Genomic DNA, 23,516 nt, shown 5'->3' on the forward strand with positions numbered 1-23,516 from the left:
AAAGAGTTGTATCCAAGTAAATCTTGAATGGTTAGTGATGCTTGGTATTAATGAAAAGCTATGTTTTTGATAGTGATTAGTGTTTAACTTATGTATATTAATATTCCTTTTGGATATATAGAACAAACACACTTTGCCTATAAATAAGGATTTTACGCAACGATAATGAGGTATTTCTATTGCAACAGAGAAAGTGTATCTTATAGACCCTGGCTCTAAGGTCCCGTCCACACGTATACGGATTTTTGAGCGGGTTATCCGGAAACTTTGATTCCGCTCTTTAAAGTTTAACATTTTCTTATCCGCAAACAATTTCGATGCGTGTGGACGGTAAACTCGGATATTTTTTACCAAGATTGCCTAGCAACTATTTTAGCGCGTTTAAAATGTCGTCGAATTTGCTTCGGATCGATTCCAATCGACTTTCTACATAGCGTTGGATGTTTTAAATTCTAGTGTGACTTTCAGTAAGAGTTCAACCTCATCATCAGTCCAAATGAAGGAGTCCGTCTTGCTCTTTTCATTTTATTTCGATTTCTGTCACAATTATGACATATATATTCAAACAAAAGCCGAACAACGTTTGCAAACACCAACCGAATTCAAAATTGCTCACCAATTTACCGCAAATTTGCAACAATTTCAAAATATGTGCGGGGAACAAACAGCGAGAAGTCTTGGGAACTATAGTAAATCCGGATAATATCAAGCTATGTGTGGACGCAACAAAAACTTTACGGATATAAATATATCCGGACACGTGTGGACGGGGCTTAAGTGTAGTACAGTCATAACAAATATCAGTATTATTTCAAGATTTATTTGGATACAACTCATGCAATTATTAAGCATATTATTGCTAGGTAAAAGAAACTTGCCAATCGTGCGCAAAGAAAAGTGGAAGCCAGTTTAACTTATATAATCTATCCATAGCTTATGAATTATGATCCTAAACGAAATGTGTTTACAACTTGAAGTGGATGTACCGAGCAACGGCAATGTTCCCAAACCTTGCAACCAGTCTCTAAATATAGAATTTACATACTGTCCTATAAAATTATACTATTATTCTATTCACATACTCTGTTCATGCTACACACATACAATCCTTGTTGACTTAACTGGTCAGCCATCAAGGTCAGTTATTTTCGGACTTTGGGTATCAGCTTTGTCAAGTGCAAGTCATTTGAAAGTATATTTACTGTCTGTACGATTAACGATTATTCTCACACCCGTGTCTCGAGATCAGACTCGTGCATTGTTTTCATTAAAGACTTTTATAACATGCATTGTTTTTCAAAATCTTCTTGCATTCGCCCCCAAAACAACAAACTTGAGTGCACTCATGCATCTGTCAAAACCAGATGACGAAACGCGTGTTGACTAAAATATACAAAAAAAGTCTTTCACTCCTCCTTGTGAAGTTTTACTCCGAAGGTCCCTGGCTTGCGACCGGCATAGCTATTTACACAGATGAAAGGATTCGTATGTTGCTCTTATCATCTCAAAATTACTGCTCCAAGCTCGGGACTTGCGGAGTATAACTTTGCGAGGAGAAAGATTTTAAGGAGTATACTTTGTATGCGTCAATCACTTGTTGAGTGGGTTATAGAATGACAGCTTTTGTAGTTGAGACTGGGTTTTTTGTGTGTGATTTTGAATAAATAAAAAAAATGCGGTAGCATATGAAGATTTGCCAAATTACAAGTTCTAAAGGAATGAATAATTTGACAATGCTTATTTTCTCAAATGTACATGTAATGATTAAACTTTCGGGAAGCAAAGCCAATGAGTAAACATTTTAGATAGTTACTCTATTCAGCTGTGGTGATTCAAATGGAATTTATAGTTGCTAAATGAGGATTGATTTCTACTGGAAACCGCTGCATAGAAATATAAACATGAATTATTTCGAAATCAATTGCAAAATCTTTGTAATAGGTCACAGCAGGATAGCAAAATATTTGTATGACGCAGCAAAATTTCACAACACGATGCAATCATAATACTGCTTTTATACCTTGTTAAAGTTTGAATGCTACAAGGGTGTTTTCAATCTCATAAACTAGAAGCTGGTTTGGAAAGTGTCAAAACTGCTTGGATACCTGTTGTTATTCGTCGTATCCAAGGTAAATATGTCCTACATATTTCGAAACATTAAGTAATTGTTTTCTTACAATGCCTTTCAAGCTACTTAAGTCTTGTTGTACACTAAGGTAAAATAATGATTATAAGTTCAATACACAGCTTTCAGTAATTGCATTTAGAAACTATTAAAAAATATAGCTAAATACACTTACAAGACTGGTCGTCCCTTACAATCTTCCTTATTGATATTACGTGGTTGTCAATTATGTGAACACAGTATATTTGTTAAGAACGTTTTTAATCACAGTATGATTTCTATTAACAAATAGCAGCCAGTTTCAAATAGTGACAAACGGTGTGAAATGTCTATAAGGCCAAGTTTATACGTAAAATTTCGGTCAAATTTTGAAAAACCATACCGCTGCCATCGGTCGGGCTCTATCTTTAAAACTCTATAGATTTATTTATATAAACTTACTACCCTCCCTATGGCAGCGGAACTGCGCGATAGCTAAGCACAGAATACTGCCTATACTACATTAAATTCCTGTGCATGTCTTCTTCTTGTCCTTGCAGGTCTTAAATTACGATTTAATGCTCATTATAGATAACAATAAGTATGTCTTGTTACGTATAAGCCCCATATGGAAAAAAAACTTATTTCTTTCGAATGAACTTATAAAAGCAATACTCGACCAGACTAGGCAGATTTAAAGTTTAACAAATGCGATTGATAAAATTTTAGCGTTACATATAAGTCTTTCGTATGAGCTCCGAACGTGAGTTCAATATACTAGAACGCTATTAAATTTTGTGATTATTTTATTCACTAGCGAAGAAGTTATTTACAACAGTCGTGAGTGTTCTATCTTTTACAATTTATTTACAAGCTTTTTATATATTTGGCTAAACAAGGTGCAGTTATTACAAGGCGGATTGTGTACTTGAAATTTGAGTAGTTTTACGTAATTATAAAGTAAAGTGCGTAAGTTTAAGTAGCGCGTTTGAGTAAGTGTAGGATTGGCTATTTCCTCTATTGCTAATACACAAATCTAGATGAATAATATACGCACGTTATGTACGTCACTACAAAATATCGCTTTTTAGTTCAAAGTATCGATAGTCAGTTGGTCAAACGGTCGGTCGATGAGTAAATCGGTCGATGAGTAACTCAGTCGATCAGTTTTCATATTTGGCGACTGGTGGATATTATTGTACAGCAATTTTAAACAGGCTCGTACTTTTTTGAAAAAATATAAAACATGGAGAAAATTAGATTTGGCTGCAAACAAGATATTGAAATGGGAGCAAACTTGCTGGCTGAGAATAAAACACAAGAGAAGTTAACTGTTTTGGGTACAGGAGACTTTGGTCGTGCCCTAACAAAACGACTCTCAACGGCTGGTTATCACGTCGTTATGGGAAGTCGAAATCCTGAGAAATGTCGAGGGTTGTTGCATCTTTTACCGTTTAATATTGTATCCTTGAACGATGCTTTGGAACACTCTGACATCATTTTTCTTGCCATTCCTTTACATGGATATGACAGTTTATCCACATCATTGGGGAGCCAACTAAATGGTTTGTGTTTAGTTGTTTTTTTTTAACTAAGAAAGGAAAAGTTTAGATGAATTGCTGTTTTCAGGATATTTGAATAATGAGCCTAAACATACATTTATCTAGAAACCCTCAAATATTCATGTCTTGTAACAGCCTTCATTAACTGTCAATTTAAGTTAGACTGTCTAAGGCGTATTTGTAACACCTTGATTTTCAATACTGAGAATAAAATCGACTAAATTACAACATATTCTACAAATGAGGATATCAATATATAGACATACTTAAAAATATTGTTTAAGTATTAAGGTGATGTATAAATCTCTTCAACTAATACCATGCACAGAAAAAGTTATTCACTACGTAATTAAATCAGTTGCATAAAGATAAACTAAATATCTTATTGAATTGCCAATTCTTATTTTTTTGTCTTTTAAAGGAAAGATTGTTGTTGACGTTAGCAATCGAACCCAGACCTCTTTCAACGAGCTATCTAATGCTGAGTACTTATCAAGTCTACTACCTAAAGCTCACGTTGTGAAAGGCTTCAATGTGATATCTGCATGGGCACTCGAACAAGATATTTATGGAGGAAGCCGGATTGTTTACATTTGCGGAGATAATGCTGAAGCAAAAGAAAAGGTCGGATGAACGTATAAATTTATGATTTTCAATTTTTAGCAAGTTGCTTTATTTTACATGTTACGATTTTTTAATCACTATCTTTTGAGTAATTATGCGAAATAATATCTTTTATAGCCAGGCCCCCAAACTACACATTAGCTAAACAGCGAAATTATCATTCATTTTACAAACTTTGAATGTTTTCGTTTTCACAATAAAATTAATGATTTTTTTTAATCCATTAATATCTTCTATTCATTGGTCAAACGTAGCAATGTTTTGATTCCTTCTTTAGACAAACACGAATGCATACTACTATATTTGCGCTTTTATAAACTTAGGCTCTACAGTTAAAAGGCAACCCTAGAGCAACTAGTATCTCAAAAGCTTTACAAAATATGGGAAGCATATCACATATGAACTAGTTTGTTAACAAGATTTAATAAAACTGCTAAAACGAGTGTTTATTCTTTTCTTTAAGTCCTTAGAGTTGATTATTTAAGACTCTATTTAATACACTTATACTGTTGAAAAACTAGTAGGAGATACTTACTAAGTATCTGGGTGAACTTAATAAATGCATGTAAAATTGGAGCCTTTAAACTAAGTCAGTATTTTTTGGTTTGGCTGTTTAAGAAACTTTGCCTTTGTTTGTTTGTACATTAAACTTCCCTGAAGTATTTATGTGAAGCTCACTGTTTGTACTTCTCTCATATTGTAATACATGACGTGACAGGGCGTAGTCTTACTTGCCATAGCTTGATTTGACCCAAATTATTTAGACTTTCACCAGCTCACACTCAGAGTAATGAGGATTTCGTGGCTATAACTATGATTTCCATAAAATCAAAATATTTTGCATGATCTTTGAATATTTAAACGTTGTTACCTGCTACTGATTTCGGATATGGCTAAGAGGCAAAGTTTTCCTTTTTTTCAGGTTATGCAAATATCTCGAACGATGCATCTCACCCCTTTTGATCAAGGATCACTACAGCTCGCCCAAGCTATCGAAAATAAGCCACTGGAGCTATTTCCTAGTTGGCGTTCAGCATTGATGATGTTTGGAATTTTGTATCTTGTTATGTGGTTATACTATGTCCTTAAGCGAGTTATTTTAAAAATGTCGTTCACTAATTTTCCTCTCAGAGACATCAGTTTACTCAATGCATTCACTGTTATTGGACTTTTAGACATGGTTTATCTCCCAGGATGCATTGCGGCTATCTTCCAGTTGGTGTACGGTAAGACATGATAAGATCGAATGATTTGGCATCTATTGGTCAAAGAAAAATCAATTTTCAATAAAACTACAAAAAGATTTAAAATGTAAACTGACCTTAACACCATTAGTTGAAAACGAAATGTAATGGTTTTATTAATATGTAAATATCATTGTCTTGAGCACCATTTCCCTCGGTAGTAAGGACGACACTGCAGAACTTTAAGTAAATAAACACAAAACCAAACGCTTTTTCTTCCTTGAAGTTTAAATTTACAGTTCATTTTTCTTCAAAACAATAAATATCTTCTATAATTTTTCATTTTCATAGGTACCAAATATCGTCGTTTTCCAAAATGGCTTGACATTTGGATGAAATCTCGTAAACAACTTGGTTTGCTGGCATTGTTACTGGCTGCAATGCACGGTTGTATGTCAACACTTTATTGGGGTCCTAAATATTCCCCTCTTGTTTATCAAGATAAATCTATTCACGTCAACAACGTAACAATTTCCCTTTATGGAAGAATGACTGCACAAGGAGAAGCGTTCTTGACCCTTGGAGTCCTGGGACTGTCAGCGTTGTCTATTTTGGGTATCACGTCACTTCCTACTGTCCTCAATCGCATGAGTTGGAGAGAGTGGAATTTTGTTCAATCTGGTCTTGGTTATTTTTCTCTGATATTTTCTCTTCTTCATTTTATAATCTACTACTACACAGCATTTCAAACATGGGGTACAGAGGTTTTATATTACCCTACGGTCTGGGTTGTAGGAATTGGCTGTTTTGTTGTCATATTGAAGATTGTCCTTCTCATTCCATATCTCGATAATCGTGTGAAGAAAATCCGCTCGGGATGGGAGAAAGCAACTTACGTAACCTGAACATTACAAAATCATCACTTTCTTTACAATTTTTTTTATTTAAAGGTAATACAATCACATACGCATGATTTATTATAATCTTACTTTGTCAAATGAGTTTTGTTATCGAAGAAAATGATCTGACCATATTTTACAAATATTAACGATTTTACAATTGATAATGGTTTCATGTAATCAAGTATTGCTTGAAGATAAACTATAACTAACTATATTCATAACAATAAAGGGGCAAGGAAATAATTCAAGCAAAAACTGTTACAATGTCATCTGGTTTTTCATGTTAGATTTTGAAAATACTTACAATGATTTCAATTATTGAACACTTTCTATGTTGTTGGCATCATCATCTCAAAAAGTTTGAAAAACATGTTCCTTATCGATGTACCTTCTACTCCCTACTTAATATATTAATCCTAACACGGTTTTACATGAAAAACATGTGACTTATTTGAACTCGCAATACTAGTCCGCCGCTCTACCTGTTGAGCTATTGGAGTCAGTCAAATCTCTAAACTGCGTATGGACAGATTCTCGGTTTACTTCGACTTTATTCCAGCCATCATCACTTAATATATGAATCCTAACACCCATACAGATTTGAACTCCTACTTAATGATATAGAAATAACTTTAGGCATCAACCTCAAAACAGAGGTATAGGTTAATCCAGCACATCCACCCCATAAGAAACCACATTGTATACGGTCATAACCCCTAACAGCTATATTTACACTCTATAACTACAACTGTGCAACATAACTATGAAAATTTACCACAAAAGTAGTTCACATCTGCAGGACTACATCAAAAAGCAAAAACACGTCATGCCATTTGTGGGAGAATTTCTTGTCAAACGAGACAAATTAGTTCTCACTAAACCTCTTTTTAGATTCTGATTACAAATATTTTATAATCGTTGCCAAACTAAGTTCCTTCTTCTTATCTCAAAAAACAAAATTCAAAACTTGCTATATATTTGGGGTGTAAATGCCTTATAAAGGCAAGTCTTTTACATTCTTTTTGTATCCTGCATTAAGGTAATCGAGAATTAGTTATACAAGTTTAATTCAATTCCATGGTGCTGGTATTGGTCGAACACTATTCAAGTCGCTTACAGCTGACAATTTTTGTGACAAATATTTTACATGGCAAATGTGTTTGCCCGTGTGTATGTTCAACTAAAATTTTAATATAAATATTATGAGCCGCAAGTGAAGAGTTCATCAGCAGATAACAAAAGTTACATGCGAAATTTTGAATGGTTTGACTTTAAAATGTAAACATCATTGATTATAAGTTATCTGTTTTTTAACAATGCCAAACATTTGTTTGAATAAGCGTAAACAGGTGCTTGCTTGCCGATTTGGGATTGCTCTACTGATGCAATATGAGCACTCTAAGAGACACTTAAATCGCCGATGGTGACTCGTCCATGGGCAACTCAGGAATGTCGAGAATGACAAGGATTTCCAGCAATCTTGTCCGTGATTTAATAGCAGTGGAATGATGGAACCTTTAACAATTTTTTTGGTGAGTTTTAAAGTTTGTTAAAATATCACTGATACATTGGTTAATTCAATATATTTTTGTTTCTGCAGAATGAATGTGAGCTTATTTGACGAACTTTTACAAAAGGTAAAACCTCTCATAACAATACAAGACACAACAATGGGCGATTCCATTCCTGCACATGATAAGCTGTGTGTGACGCTGCGATTTCTTGCCCCTGGAGAGTCCAATACAACTTATATATGTCTTTCTTATCTTAGTATCTGCGATTGCTGAGGTCGTTCCATAGGTATGTTATGCTTTATACAAAGTTCTTAAAGACTAGGGAGACCAGAGAAGTGTGGAATGATATTAGCCACTCTTGATGTATTGCATCTTCGATTCACACTTATTCCTGTTATACAAAACGTACAAAATTACAATTCCTTTTCTTTTTATTCTTTCCATGCAGTCATTTCACACTTCACTGAATCCCAACTTACTGGGCTCATACCACCAGCTCCTAAAAAAATGGTTACTTTTGGTTTTTTGGACAGTTAATTATATTTTTATGGCCTTTCATCCAATTCTTGCACATAGTGCATTGAGGTGCTGCCCTCTCATTTCTATGATCAGTGATTTTTTCTTGGGCAGGTGATACTTCAGCTATATCAAACAATAAAGTGAGTCAGTTCCAAAAATAAGATTCAAATTAACTCAAAGCAAAAAAATGCCTTTTTGTTAAACCTGGCTTAGTTGGGGGGAAATGTACAGCTGGCATGCTTTGTCTTCTTACTTTTTTTGAGATAGCTTCACTTTTTGATTGCTTGTCCAACATGGAATTCATTGGCAATGGAGTCATTTCTAAAAAATCACCATTGGCTTTTCTTAATGTTTCCTCATCAATGAGTGCAGAGCACAACACTTGATATATATCTTCAACATACCCTGGAGGAGCAATGCGCAAATTATTCAAAATTTTATTTTATAGTAATCATAAAATAGAACATTGCATTCAATTTCTTGAAAGAGTTTAAATTGGCACAAGGGAATAAAAACTGTAATGATACATAGGTGTTTCATCACACATGTTTCATAGAATACCTGCAGAACATTCTAGGAAAAGAGTAGCTGATCATTCTGATAATACAGGCTCATCACAAGTTGTTTCTTGTATTTCCTCTTGAGATTCGCTACTTGTACTGGGAATATTTTCTGATTCAACCCCTCCTTTATAATCAGACATCCACTTTCTTTTCATCTAAAATGGCATATATTTATGAAATATACTCTCACACAGATTCCAGGTAAAATGTAAATATGCATATGTATAATTTTTAACGTACTCACCATTCTGCAATCTCTTGTTTAAGTTCATTGTCATCTTTTCGAGGATAAATGCCTGGGTAAGCAACGATTCCGAATTGAATGAGTCGAGGTGCAAAATTACTTTCTGATTCAGAAAGCGAGCCGAATTGACGAGAAAACGAATCTTTCGTGAAGTGTTCCGAGCAAACTGCGGAATTCTTTGTGGGGACCCACTTATCGCGAGTAGCTTTCAAAAAGTTGACCCAACGCTTTCTCCTACGCTTAGCTTCGCTTCTTTCGTCGTTAAAAAATGGTATGCGATGAAGTGAAATGCCTTTCTCCGAACTGGCTACGTTAGAACAACCAAAAACTACACATCGATCTGGCATTTTTGTGTTTGTTTACATGCCTAAACAGTGTAAGTTGTATTGGCAGTCAGTCTATGTTCCTTAAATGACGTCACAAGTAAGTCCCATGCCACGGATTAGAGCTCTTGACATTTTTTACAAAACGTTGAAATTCAGGCTTTATTCACGTCTTTGACGAAAAAGATAACTCAAAAACGAAAAAGTTATTCAAATTCTGTAAACGGCATTTGTATTATTTATCCAATATCTATTTGAGAATAAAAACTAAAAATAGTTGTATGTGCACTTTAATATACATGCAGACTGGCCCTTTCCACAAGAACACATTGCATACAGAAAGATAATAGTAGAAACATAAATATTTTGATTCATACATTTCGCAAGTTCACGCAGTCTAACTAATTACACGGTACAACGAGTAAGCAGTTATGATATGTTTGAATGGCAAACCTGTTCATATGAATACAGATATATTCTTAGTTGAAATCATGTTTCTTCTTTACGTTTAATCTATTTGAAAGCGCACGGAAACTTTAATTAAAGATCTTAAATTATATTGTCCAGGATAATCTACATTATAACATTTACATCTTTGCAAGTCGTTAGTCGTTAATTGATCGTGTCTATCTTTAGATCAAAGTCATTTGTACCTATATTACGTTTTTGCGATTAACCAATTTAAATATCAAAGTTTAGAATTTTTTAGACATTTTGCTTTGTATTGCAAATATCCATTATCTGGTATTCGTCTATTTTTTAACGATATAATGCCCAAGTGCAACAATATTTTAAGCTCCAGGCATAATTTCATGTTAAAAAGACCGCATCCATTTTACTTTGCCAATCTTATAGAGTATAAATTATATCATGGTTTCTTCAAATTTTCCAAATGTCAGAACAGACCACCATAAAGAAAAAAGAAAACTTATTATCTATGTTTGTTACGAGAGTGCTTTGAAACGTCAGCATTGGTTAACATTGTCGACAATGTAAATATGCTTATTACCAAAAGTTACATATTTGTACTTGCAAATGACATATAGGTTTAACATTAATTGACTGTACTTGTGCGATCAATTTCGAGAAGCTTTCAAATTAATATTGCGAAAATCATTTTCAACAAAATAGTCAAAGATAAGAGTCTATTGTGTTGTGGAGTTGAGCTGTATTTTAATTAAAGCTCTATGATAAAAGAATGATTTTAATTCATTTATCGCTCTCCAACAAAATTGCCGCTTATGGTCAAGCATGAATGGTCACGCAGGTCTCAATCAAGCACATCGACAGGCAAACAAGTCAATTTGTTTTCTTTAGCATCGACCAATCGGAGGAATTCATAAGGGTGGACGAGTTAAGTAAGTGTATACGAAATTTATGGTAGAACCCAAAAATAAATCCTGTGCAACATCAGTTCAAAACCAAAGTTAGGATGTTTTAAATGAACGATGTCTTTAGGCTGCCATTACAACGAGAGCTGTCTGCACTTATTGAAAGTTATCATGCACGTAATAGTTTGCTGGTTGGTTTAAAACCAACCTGATATTAAAGTGTTTATTATATTTTACTTCTATCTCTAAATTTGGCATTTCAACAATCTAGAAGGGCTGAACAACATATGACATGCACAATCGATTATATGTATATTTTATCACAAACATAAGACAAATAATGATATTGTAAACTCCAAATATTCTCCTCGGTAATGCAAGGTATAGCCCGCATTTTATGAAACTTACTTTTCCTCTAATTTCGCTTGTATTTGTTGTTTCTTCAGATAAACTGACAGTAAAGATGACTTTAAAACACTTTCTGCTTTTCCTCATCTGTGAGTCGCTACTGGATCTCATGGATGATGGAGGTGGAGTTGTATACATATTAAATGCTTTATCAAAATGCTTACATCTCTTTCTTCTTTACTCATTTCCAGTGATTCTACCTAAATAAAACCAAACAGGTCAAAGGAAGAGAAGTTTGATACTTTGACATGAGATGCTAGCCTAATTTAGTACAACAAACATTTACTTAGTTAAATATCAAATGAAAACTAGAGCTTCTTACTTCCACCGTTAAAGTCAAGTTACTTTACTGTTTATTTCTACGCACAAATGAATACAGCAAAATAATGTAAATGGTTGAACCAAAGATAAGCACAATTGGAAAATATAGCAAAAAATTATATAAATAGGATAAAAACTGGTCCATGTGTTTGTGCTAACAGCACTGAGCTCATCTTACAATTCTTATCCTTTTTGGGTGGAGGGAATGCGCATTTGCAAGATTTGCTCTATAGCATGTTGAATGATTTTATTCGTATTGTTATCATTTTGCTTGGTTCATTTTGATCATTGGTGCATTAAATGCAAGGCTAAATGCGCACACTACATCCGTCTGCTTTGGAATAACATCAAAATGACAATAAAGCTATGAGCAGGAAATAAAAGTAAATACTTGGGATCATCTTTAACGTACAAACTTCAAACACTACACTAAAACGTTGTTTTACAAGTCGTATTATATTAAATTTATACATATCATAAGCTTCTGTATTAATCGGTTGAGTGCGTCTCTTGTACGTTTTGAAAAGCAATTAACAACGACTTTTTTCTGTTAAGCTGTCTCTTCGAGATTTTTTCGAAGGCATTTAAAACACAGCACAAATGGATCAAGCTACGGCAAACTATCGTACCGAAACGTGTCAAAAATCTAATGATGCTGGCTACAAATGATCCTTTATTATCTTGACATGACTCCACCAAGTCTTTCCGGTCAATATAAATACTTGTGAGCTCACAATTTGATTCTGTATGTCCGTCTGTATATTTTATTGGAGGGGGGTGGGGGTGGGTGGTTAACGGTTTGAGGAGGGGTGTACCACTCAACAATATAATAATTTTTGTAATGTCTGTTCAATTTACATGTCTGGAATTTGAATGGATGTACCACAAACAACGTCATTTCAATACGGTAAAGACTAAAATCCAGAACGGATTAACCAAACGGCAAGACTGGCCAGGTGCATAGGGGCACAGTATAGAGAAATACAGTAGGTCCACTTTGTGTGCAATTGGCTGCTGTATATTTAGTCAGATTACTGGCTGCCGATAGCCATTTCATCATTTCTACTGGTCAAAAAAAGCAATTGACTGGCTACCACTATTGTAATCACATGCATGTTTAACAAGATACGAGGCACAAAAAAATTCAATGGAGTGGCTCTACTGTATATTATCTATACTAAGCCAGGGGCCTCCACAAACAAGTTCCTCCTCATTTTTTATAGGAAAACTAAACATTACTGCTTTACAGAATATGGAAAAAACATTTTCTTAACTCGTTAGATCAATTTTAGTTGATGAAGAGCAGAGTACGTATGACGACGAATCATGGCAAACTTAGCAATTTTGCTTTGATGAGCATTGAGGCAATGTTCTAAGGGAAATTATTATGGACCAACTTATCAAAGACTGCCAGAATCAAATTCCGAAAACTACTTTATCTTAATTAGCATTCAGCTTTGGAATACAAGTGGCTTACCTCCTATATTTTAACTTTGTTCTTTTATCAGCTTTTATCAGATTGTTTGCGAAAGTTTTATTTTAAATTTTGCTGTTTGAAAAATAGGCAACCAATGGACTTTAGACCAAGAGGCAGGTGCCTTTACGTATTTTTGCGTCATAGGGCATCCACACACTTAATCCAGCCTGCTAAACTACCATGCAGAATGATCATTAACGTCAATTTTATCTCGTTTGGCAAATAACACGACACTTGATTCACTGTGCCGGCCGTTATGCCAGTTTGATTTGCCTTTCAAATCCAGTTTTTTCACTGTGCTTAGGTAAAGAAAATATAGTACTAGTATGGATTTCACAAAGCGTCAAAATAACAAAGAATATATAATGCATGGTGCGAGTCTAGCCATGGCATGAACAAAAAATACAATAAAGTATTTGGTATGTGCTACTACTCCGCTTTCAAAGATTAAATATCATTTAATCACAGTCAGCACATAATAAAGTCAATAAGATCCTAACAAAATGTTTGTGAGAAAATATTGGCAACAAAATACAGTTGCATTAAATTTTTATCATCCCTGTAAGGTCATCAGTACATTACATCATTTGCATGTGGTACATTAATTATTTTAAGAAAGCTGTATACATCGCAGAGCGCTAAACCTAAACGCACAAAGTGCATCAGACTTGCCTTGAACTATTTTATCCAAGCTAATTTCCATCAAATGCTAGAACACGAAATCTGGTGCACAAAATCGTGGATCTTAGAGTGTCTGGCTGAGTGTACCTGGCAATTTTGGGTGACAAGGGGATAGGCAGAAAAGCCTTTCCTTTGCGATAGTAACTTCTAGTTATATTATAATATTTACATCTTTTAGCCTAAACTATAGTTATTCTTTAAATTGAATTATGTGGAGCAAATAGTAATTTCACATCAAACACAAAGATATAACAAATATCCTCATTACATTGTCACTTTTCAAGTATCTTCTTTTCCAACAGGTTGCTCAATGACTTTCACAAATGAATTATATGCAGTTAAAAAGATTGGCTCCTTTTACAAGCGTTCACCGCCAACTGAAGAGAGTGAAAATTGGATAAATCGTGCACAAGAAATAGGCAGTAACGGTTGGGCTGACTTTAAATTCCTTTTCTTCGGACCAGATGGTGACTTGTATGCCGTTCGTAAAGATGGGACATTTTGGAAAGGTTCTCCACCTAAATATGCACGTGAAAATTGGAGTGATCGTGCAAAGAAAATTGGCAATGGGGGTTGGACTAGGTTTAAGTTCCTCTTTTTTGGTCCTGGCAGTGATTTGTATGCAGTTCGTAAAGATGGCACGTTTTGGAAAGGTTCTCCACCTAAATATGCACTTGACAACTGGAGCGCTCGTGCAACTAAAATTGGCAATAATGGTTGGGCTAGCTTTAAATTCCTCTTTTTCGGACCTGATTGCAACCTGTACGCCGTTCAACAAAAAGGGCCCTGTTTTACAACGTACGAACCAAAGAACAGGCTTGACCCATGGTTAGGTCGTGCAACAAAGATTAGCACTGGAGGTTGGAAAAATTTGAAGTTCCTCTTTTTTGGCCCTGAGAGATATTTGTACGCAGTATCACATAATGGTTCCTTACGTCAATCCTCTCCTCCAACATACGCAAAGGATAACTGGACTTCTCGCTCAACTAAAATCGGTGCTAAAGGATGGGCGAAGTTTAACTTTTTGTTTTAACTCTCTTGATTTGATTCGGTAGTTACTAGCAGTCTATAATTATGCTATTGTAATTGTTTTCTACGTAATGAGTCTTGAAATATAATACCGTCACCAAGCCAATTTCTTCTTCTTGCATTCCATTGTTTGTTAGATATTTCTCAAACTTCGCGTGAAAAACTTAATTCCTTGATATCTTAATTGTTTTGTCTTAATTAGAATGGTTATATTTAAAGTATTATTTTGTTTCCCCACACACTTTGCAAGAAATGTACAAACTTACTTATGTATGTAATGCGCGAATTTCGTTGATAAGAATTTAGATGGAATTGTTTCTACGTGATCTAGATTTCGGAAAGAACTAAACATTTCACATCCTATGACATTTGTAAAGCCTTCTTTCTCAAGAACCGTCTTGCAAAGATAATGAGATGGTGGATTGTGTGTCGTGTGACGTTTGTCAACAATGGTCCCATTGCGATTGCGTTGGCATTACTACGGTTGCCCGTATGTGCAATTTACAAAACAAATTTGTGAATGCGAAACCGATGATTCTGATGGCAAAATTTTTTTTTCTTGTGAACAAATTAAGTTTGGTAAAATAAAAAAGAAGGTAATACAAAACAAGACCTTAATGTAAAATAAATTGATTTACAAATCAAACGAAATTTGATCCTAATGCAAAACAAATGTCTTAAATGAAAAAAATTTTCGCAGTGCAAAAATATTAACCGCAAGCCACACTCATGAAAGATATTGCTGCATTCCTTTTTATTCGGCGATATGACGTATTTTTTAATTGTTTTGGGCATTTCACATTCGAAATTCTGAGAGCTAAGACTAGGGATCCAAGAATAGTGCAAAATTTCCAACGGCAAATATTGTTCAACATGCATTGTAATCATGCAAAATTGTACTTAAGAAAAGATTTCAATGTGGCTTTGTGTAAGCATCAAAAATATATAATTATTTATTTATGGCACTAAGTAGAGTTAGCATGCAGTTGCTTGAATAAATATAGATTTCCTGGGTTATTTATGGGAATGATCAGTTGAGGAATTCAAGCTTCGTAAGAAATAAAGCCTGACTAGTGTCTTACTTTATCATTTTTGTATAAAGGCAAAAGATCTGTTGACTGTAGTCAAAGAAAGAGCAATAAATACTATTCGATCCCTTGATAAAACAAATTCAACGAACATCAACTGCATGTATCACGTTCTATTCCCTTGTTTTTTATTTAACGGCAACTTTCATGAAGTTTTATTGTTATGAAAGCTATGTGAAAGTGACATTATTACATTTTATATAGGCCTTCATGTCTGTACGTTTTTTATGTGTTACCTTTTGCAATGTAACTTTCTAATACCTCTCTCAAGAGTTCTTCTTATATATTAAACAAAGCAATGTTCCGAGTAACTTCTTCTGATACTTCGTCTTTTATAATGTATCTTTCTCATACTTCTCTTTCCGAAATGGTGTGCATTGTCTGTAATTTTAAATGGTACTAAGCAATAGATTAGTTTGATAAACTAACATTCAATTAAAACAGATCTATTAGAATTCAATTAATTATGTAAGCTTGACTCATCAAATGAATTAATTAAATCTGGAATTCGAATGTGCAGCATTCCTTTTAAAAATTATTTCACGTTGTTTTTAGAATCGTAAGTGAGGGCTGCTTTTTCATGAACACTTTGAAGAAATAAAATAGCTCCGTTAAATAATTTAAGTGGAGTTGGAAAATTTGTAACTCCAGTAATGCAAATTTGACATGCTGTTAGTTTACAATTTATTTCAGGTCAATTTGGGACCAAATCTAGTTGTCAAGAAGCATGTCCGTAAAAGAATCGTGGCAAAGAAAGTTGGATCATATGTTGCTAATTTAATGCGGGCAGCCTTATCCCGTGATCACATGGCTACCCACGGCTTAAGGGCAAAAAATGGGAAAATGGTCAGGTCAAGCCTTTTGCTTGATCTCACATACACTACTTCTTCAATTTGTAAGCACATACGTATATGTTTCTTTGAGTCTGAGTACCATTGAAATTAAACGTTAAACATTTCAATGAATTTTTTCAGTATAAATATTTAGACTCTGCATTTTCACGCATTTCAGACCTGCCGTAAACATCCACTTTTTTTACATGTTCTGCTATGCAGACATAGTATATTGTTCAAACATCTCCTGTACTATGTCTTGTATCCCTTACGAAAATTTCACATTAGATATCATTTATGAAATACTATGTGAAACCTATGTAAAAATATGAAACACTTCATATATGAAGTGTGTCTGTTTCATATATGAAATTCCATCTTCATATATGAAATTTTCACATTTGATTTCATATTTTTTAATGATATATGAAACGTATGTGGAAATTGAAACACTTCACATGGGAAATGTCTATATCATATATGAAATTCCAATTTCATATATGAAATCAAATGTAAAATTTTCGCAAGGGATGGGACAATAGGTGGTCATAATGAAAATTTCATGCATCTTTCTTATATTTTGAACATATTGTTGTCAACTATTGTGTGGTTTTGATACTTTGTGTTTGTATTGAAGAACTAATCAATTTATTTTGTCTTTGCTGACTTCCCATGATCCATTAGAAAATAACCTTTAGAATTACGGTGGACATAATGTACCCTTATTCCTCTATCTTTTATCTAGAGCATGAAATGAGTGTGATGTATTCAAATATGCCACGCCAGGTTATAGAAGAAGATGTCGTAAAAGCAATAAAGTTCAAATTGAATAACGAGGAACAAGCAAGAAAAAAACCAACACGAATCAAGTAAAGAGTAGCATTATAGCTGTCTATACTATATTTTTCTATTAATTCTATCCTACAACTTAATGATATTTTTCTATACAAGAAAAAAATGGCTAACGTTTTTATCTGGTTAAAGTACAATGTATAATTAAAATATTGTGGGTTCATGGTTTTACTGAATTCTGTAGAAAATAATGTGTACTACTTGAACCTGTACAGGGAATTATGTACAGGGAATTATGTACAGGGAATTATGTACAGGGAATTATGTACAGGGAATTATGTACAGGAATTATGTACAGGGAATTATGTACAGGGAATTATGTACAGGGAATTATGTACAGGAATTATGTACAGGGAATTAAAGCATATATGAACCTTAACAGTTATGGCGTCAAGGTAATTAAAGAGGGCTTCACTTAACAAGGCTTCACAAGTTTAATTGTATGGTGCCAGTAATGATTGAACACTATTTAACAAAGCTTCTTCGTTGCATAATTTAATAAAGACAATCTTCATTACATCAAATAACGCCCAATCTGTATTATAAATAAGGTGTATGTATACATCTTATAAATAGGCCTGTTTCAAACGTTGCATTTTTACATGAGCCGAATGCATTTAAAACAATAGAGAATGAGCAATTTTATCTCATTTTCTTTTGTTTAATGCATTCGGCGCATGTAAATGCGACGTTTGAAACGGGGATAAGAAAATTTCTGGAATATATTCTCATTGAGTTACAACTTACAAGATTCATTCTATGCGTCATTGACGGGTTTGTACATGATCACGGCTAACGGCGATTCAGTGATGCATGAAATGATTTCAAGGCATTAAAAGGAGGTAGAATTTCAAGCTTAAAAAATTCAACTGTTGTTAAGTGCCACAAGTCATTCCTGTTGCAATTCTCAAACTAAGCCGAATCGGTTGGTTTCATTTTAAATGTTTTACGTATTTATAAAGTCAGAATATTTGTGAAATGATCGAGAAGATCAGTGGAATTGAAAACCATATAACGCTTCGCTTGTAATCCCTGCTACACGGGCTCATATAGTGATGAGTCAGCATTTACACTGTAGCAGAGAGCTTAAATATAGGCTTAAGTTATTTTTTCATTTTACATTTATGAATAAATGACAACTCTATACAACAATGAAGCAGAAAAAGTTTTGCTTATATAGGAAAAACACTTAAGAAAAATATTTATAGTGAGCTTCCTTGCATTTCCTTTGACGCATTTTATTGAGGCACAAAGGACATCCGACCCGTTGTTTGTCATTTATCTTGCTGACGCATGCTATTGACCATCATTTTAAAGGTAATATTCAACAGGAGCATCCCATTAAATGTCTTGTGTTGATCTTGACTGAAATTATTCTTAAAAAGCTAGAATCGTCAAGTCTGTTCAAGATTACCTATATTCTCATAATTTACATCTTTTCAAGTCGTATGTAAACCATCTGTGTCCTTAAGACCGGAGGATTATGTCAAGTACCAATATTAAGTAAAAATACTTAGTAGTTTTAACAGTATTAGTTTTAACAGTATTAAATACATATATTTACCACTTTTAACCTAAATAAGAATTATATTTTTCAAGTTAATAACTGTGGAGCATAAGGAGTTGCATGTCAAACCTAATATTATAAGGAAAATCTTTTTAATACATTTTACAAGTTGAGCAAATGTATTGTTCTCAAGCATCGTATAACCAAGGTTACTCAATGACACGTACAAGATAATTATATGTAATTATTATACAAGCAGCCTGGCGGGCAGCCATAAATATTATAGTTCATACATTTCGCACGTTCATACACTCTAATCAAGGAGTGTATAAGTCAAGTTTACAGTTATGATAAGCTTGAATGGTCAAGTCTGTTCACATGAGTCTGGATTTTTATTCATGTATGAGATGTTTCCTTTTTACTTTGAATCATCTCAAAGTGCACAAAAGACAGATTTAAATTATTTTCCAGGATTACCTAAATTTTTAACATTTACATCTTTGTAAGTCGTTAGTCGTCAATTGACCTTGTACTTCTTTAGAGCAAGGTCGTTGGTACCTATATCACGTTTTAGAAATTTAAATCTTCAAAATTTAAGTAACACATTTAAGAAGGTTTTAGATATATTTGCTTTCTATTTTATACATTCACTATCTGGTATTCGTCAAGTTTTAACAGTATAATGCCCAAACGCAACAATATTTTAACTTTAAGACATTATTGCTTGCCAAGAACACCGCACCATTTCACTTTGCCAATTTAATAGAGTATAAATTATTGGTTTGCTTGTTCAAAACTTCCAAAGCGGACAATAATGAACAAAAGAAATAATTTCTTGATTTATAATTGTAACAAGAGTAACTTGAAACGTCTGCATTGGTTAACGATGTCCACATTGTAATCATGCATATTGTCGAAAGTGACAAATTCTAGTACTTGCAATTTGAATAGGCTTAACATAAGTCGACTCTACCTGCTCAACCAATGTAGTGAAGCTTTTTAATCAATGCGATACAAATCATCATCAACACATAGTTCAACGGTAAGAGTGTATTTCGTTGTAGAGTTGAGCTGTATCTTACTACTCTATAATTAAAAACATGGTTTAAAATCATTTACTTGTTTCCAACACAATGTTAGAAACACCAAACTGAGACTCTTTGCTCCATATATAGTGATTGCTGGGTCATCAATGTTTCATATTTTCCACATGGCTCAACCCATCTATAGACACATCGACAGGCAGAGAAGTCAAGGTATTTTCATCTGTCTTCAGCTTCGAGCAATAGGAGGAGTTCATACAAGTTGACAAGTTCAGTAAGTATGGTTTGAAATTCATGCTAGAACCCAGTAATAAATGCCATGCTTTATCATTTCAAAAACAAAATTGGGATGTTTCAAATGATTGTCAAGCCTATACAGACACTAAGTTAGAGTCTTTAGGACGTCCACTTTAAAGAGAGCTGTGTGCACTTAGCAAAAGTACCACGCAGTACTTTTCAAAACTAAGCCTATCTTAAAATGTGTATTAATTTCATCGGTAATTTTGGAATTCAAGAAATCCAGCTAAATAACACTTTATCGTACACATTTTTTGTCAACGCAGTCTCGTTTAGCTTAGTGATTGTTGCAGATCCATTATAAAGAGAGTGCAAGAGTAACTAAATTCTTTAATATAAATTGGTTGAGTAAGTACGTATTCTCTTTCAATATATGAAGCGCAAACGAGCAAAACATCACATTCTCGTTGCGTGTGAGAATATGATACAAAAATAAACTTCTTTGCTTCTTTTCTAGTAATGGTAATTTTATTAAAATAAAGTTAAGCTCAGTGACATAAGACATCTGTATTTTATCACAAACATAAGACAATAAATAATATTCTAGACTCTAACTTTTCTTTGTGGTTAAGCATGTTAAAGCTTGCAATTTATGAAAGTAACATTTTCACTAATTTTTCGTATGTTTGTGATTTTTCAGCGTAGGCGTACGGGGCCAAATAAAGGCGGTGCTGACAAATTCTTGCCCGACAAAACGAAAAGTGCCCGACATGGATTTCATTAGTATAAAAAACACTATATGCCTGGATGGATGTCTAAAAATATTAATAACGTTAACAACATCTCTAATTTGTTATAATACTTCATATTTGTGTATTCATTGCCTGAGTACTTTCACTTTTACTAACTTATATCACACCATACATAGGTATTTGTGGATAAAATATTCTATGCATTTATCATAAGCTTCAATAATTCCATTCACGAAGTCGTTGAGTCGGCTAAGCTTACTTACAAAGAGGTACAAGACGTGCTGTCGGACATTCAGATAGTATTGAACAATAGACCGTTAACGTATGTGAAGATGATGTACAACTACCATTGATCACACCAAGTATTATATTTTAGGGAAGGCGAATTATCTTTTGGAAATGCCTAGTGAAGAAATAATATACATCAATATACGAAAGAGAGCGTTTTATTTAAAGAAGTGCAAACATTGCTTCCTGCTGCGTTAGAAAAGGGAATACATAAAAGCACTTAGAGAACGACATGATTTAGGACATAAAGGGAAACGTATGCAATTGAAAGAAAGAGACGTGGCGCTTATTAAAGCAGAAAAACAGAACAGAGAAAAGTGGAAAATCGGAACTGTGACTGACCTTATACCTGGTCGAGATAGAATAGTGAGGGCAGTCAGGCTTCGTACTGGTAAGAATAATCTGGAAAGACCAGTTAAGTTTCTCTACCCACTAGAATTGCATTGTGATGTAGAAAAACAAGTCACGTTAAAGCCAGAAGCAAGAGAGTTCAGATCTAAACGGATAACAGCGGTGGAAGGAGCGGAAAGCTTTCAAAGAATACTTTCGTATAAAGATAACGATGAATTGTGAAATAAACCTTATGATTCATTAATTGTGTTTACGTGAACAAGAAAAGACTGAAAAGTTTAAAAAATAGTATATTTTAAATAATATACATTTAAAATAGAGGGAGTGTGTCGCGAATGCTAGCACATTCCTGTAAAGTATTAATATCAGTGAACTTGTTATGTTAAGTTTGATTGAGAGCTGTCAAAAATAATTGAGGTTGTTGTTGTAAAAGATTTGTGATGAAGAGATGTAATCTGAGAAATGAACAGTAAAACGCAATTACTTAAAATTCGGGCTTCCTCAAACTTATTGTTGGAATCAAACAAATTTCACCACAGGCATGATGTAACAATTGAAAAGAAAATTACTATAATGTTCAGAAAGCGATTGCTTACAGACGTCAACAAATCGCGAAGGCTTAGTCCTTTAACAGTAAAACCAAGTGCTTGAAATGGTATATTTTGCAAATTCGATAGACTGTATATCGAAAAATATGTCTGATTACATCAGAATTTTGGAATAAGGCTTTCGAATCCACGTAAAATGGATAGTGTAAAAACCACGTAAGGTTTATATGCACTTAAATTTACAACAACAAGATCCATTCTGCGCGTTTGAAATGATTTGGGTATTTATAAAGTCAGAATATTGTGAAATTGCTGGAGAAGATCAGTAATCGTATGATAAGTATTGAATCGTTTCCATTTGCAAAAAATCATACAGCTACACGGGCTCATTTAGTGATGAGTCATCCCAACGGCCGGATTAAGCATAAGGCAGTAGGGGCGTCTGTCTGCTCACGGGTCCCCGCACTTTAGAGCCCTGCGCTTAGCTCAGTTCTAACTTTTTTTTCAGAGTATTGGTTAACAAGGACAAGCGAAACACCCTTTTAATTTTTTCTTTACAATCAAGTTCTCAACAATTGTCAATTAAAGATATTTTTATAAGCTGGGTTGAATGACAATAAAAAATTTCAAATTCATGTACATACGTTATTGTTTTAACATACAGACATTTCTGAATTTTCACATCATGGTATACATGTTATCTTTTAATCTTTCTGATTTCAAAACAATCTGAATTTCGGTCCGTCAGGGGTGGGAGGAGAAGGGCCCGCGCTGAAAAATTGCAATGGGTCAGTGGAAGGCTAGTTTAGACATGTTCATCCCTTTACACGGTACAAGAGAGCATAATTATTAATAGTAATTATCAACTCTTTACAACAATAAGGCAGACAAAGTTTTGCTTACACAGGAATAACACTTGGGAAAATATTTATAGTGAGCTTCCTTGCATTTCCTTTGACGCATTTTTATTGAGGCAGAAAGGACTTCCGACTCGTTGTTTGTCATTTATCCTGATGACGCATGCCATAGACCATCATTTTAAGGGTTATTTTCAACAGGAACAATACATCAAATGTCTGGTGTTGATCTTAACTGAAATTATGCGTACAAAGATAGAATCGTCAAGGCTGTTCAAAATTACCCAAATTTCTATAATTTACATCTTTTCAAGTCGTATGTGAACCGTCCGTGTTCTTAAGACCGGAGTCGTATGTTAAGTACCAATATTAAG

General features: G+C 34.0%; 3 protein-coding genes and 1 long non-coding RNA gene across 5 annotated transcripts in view; 2 read left to right on the plus strand and 2 right to left on the minus strand.

The window, feature by feature from the left end:
• Positions 1–23,516, minus strand: part of LOC124458236 (5'-methylthioadenosine/S-adenosylhomocysteine nucleosidase-like) — a 76,274-nt gene that overhangs the window by 40,259 nt on the left and 12,499 nt on the right. The gene's annotated exons all lie outside the window — the stretch shown is intronic.
• LOC124458235 (metalloreductase STEAP4-like) lies at positions 1,978–6,631 on the plus strand. The gene is made up of 5 exons (XM_047008283.1): positions 1,978–2,129; positions 3,196–3,669; positions 4,088–4,290; positions 5,213–5,516; positions 5,826–6,631. The coding sequence occupies exons 2-5, from the start codon at positions 3,351–3,353 to the stop codon at positions 6,377–6,379; spliced, it is 1,380 nt and encodes a 459-aa protein (XP_046864239.1). The 5' UTR covers positions 1,978–2,129; positions 3,196–3,350; the 3' UTR covers positions 6,380–6,631.
• On the minus strand, positions 7,941–8,721 carry LOC124458241. Its single transcript, XR_006953090.1, has 2 exons — positions 8,614–8,721; positions 7,941–8,532 (listed from the first exon to the last, which is right to left on the minus strand). It is a non-coding gene; the product is annotated as an uncharacterized LOC124458241 (long non-coding RNA).
• Positions 10,613–14,892, plus strand: LOC124458239 (tachylectin-2-like). Of its 2 annotated transcripts, XM_047008294.1 has the most exons (3): positions 10,613–10,897; positions 11,317–11,400; positions 14,060–14,892. In XM_047008294.1, exons 1-3 carry the CDS (start codon positions 10,795–10,797, stop codon positions 14,788–14,790), a joined length of 918 nt encoding a protein of 305 aa, XP_046864250.1. In that variant the 5' UTR covers positions 10,613–10,794; the 3' UTR covers positions 14,791–14,892. The 2 variants fall into 2 exon arrangements, with proteins under 2 accessions (XP_046864250.1, XP_046864251.1); XM_047008295.1 differs by lacking the exon at positions 11,317–11,400 and having other exon boundaries at positions 10,615–10,897.

Source organism: Xenia sp. Carnegie-2017, unplaced genomic scaffold (genome assembly GCF_021976095.1).
Source record: "Xenia sp. Carnegie-2017 unplaced genomic scaffold, XeniaSp_v1 HiC_scaffold_6, whole genome shotgun sequence".
Classification (NCBI taxonomy): domain Eukaryota; kingdom Metazoa; phylum Cnidaria; class Anthozoa; order Malacalcyonacea; family Xeniidae; genus Xenia; species Xenia sp. Carnegie-2017.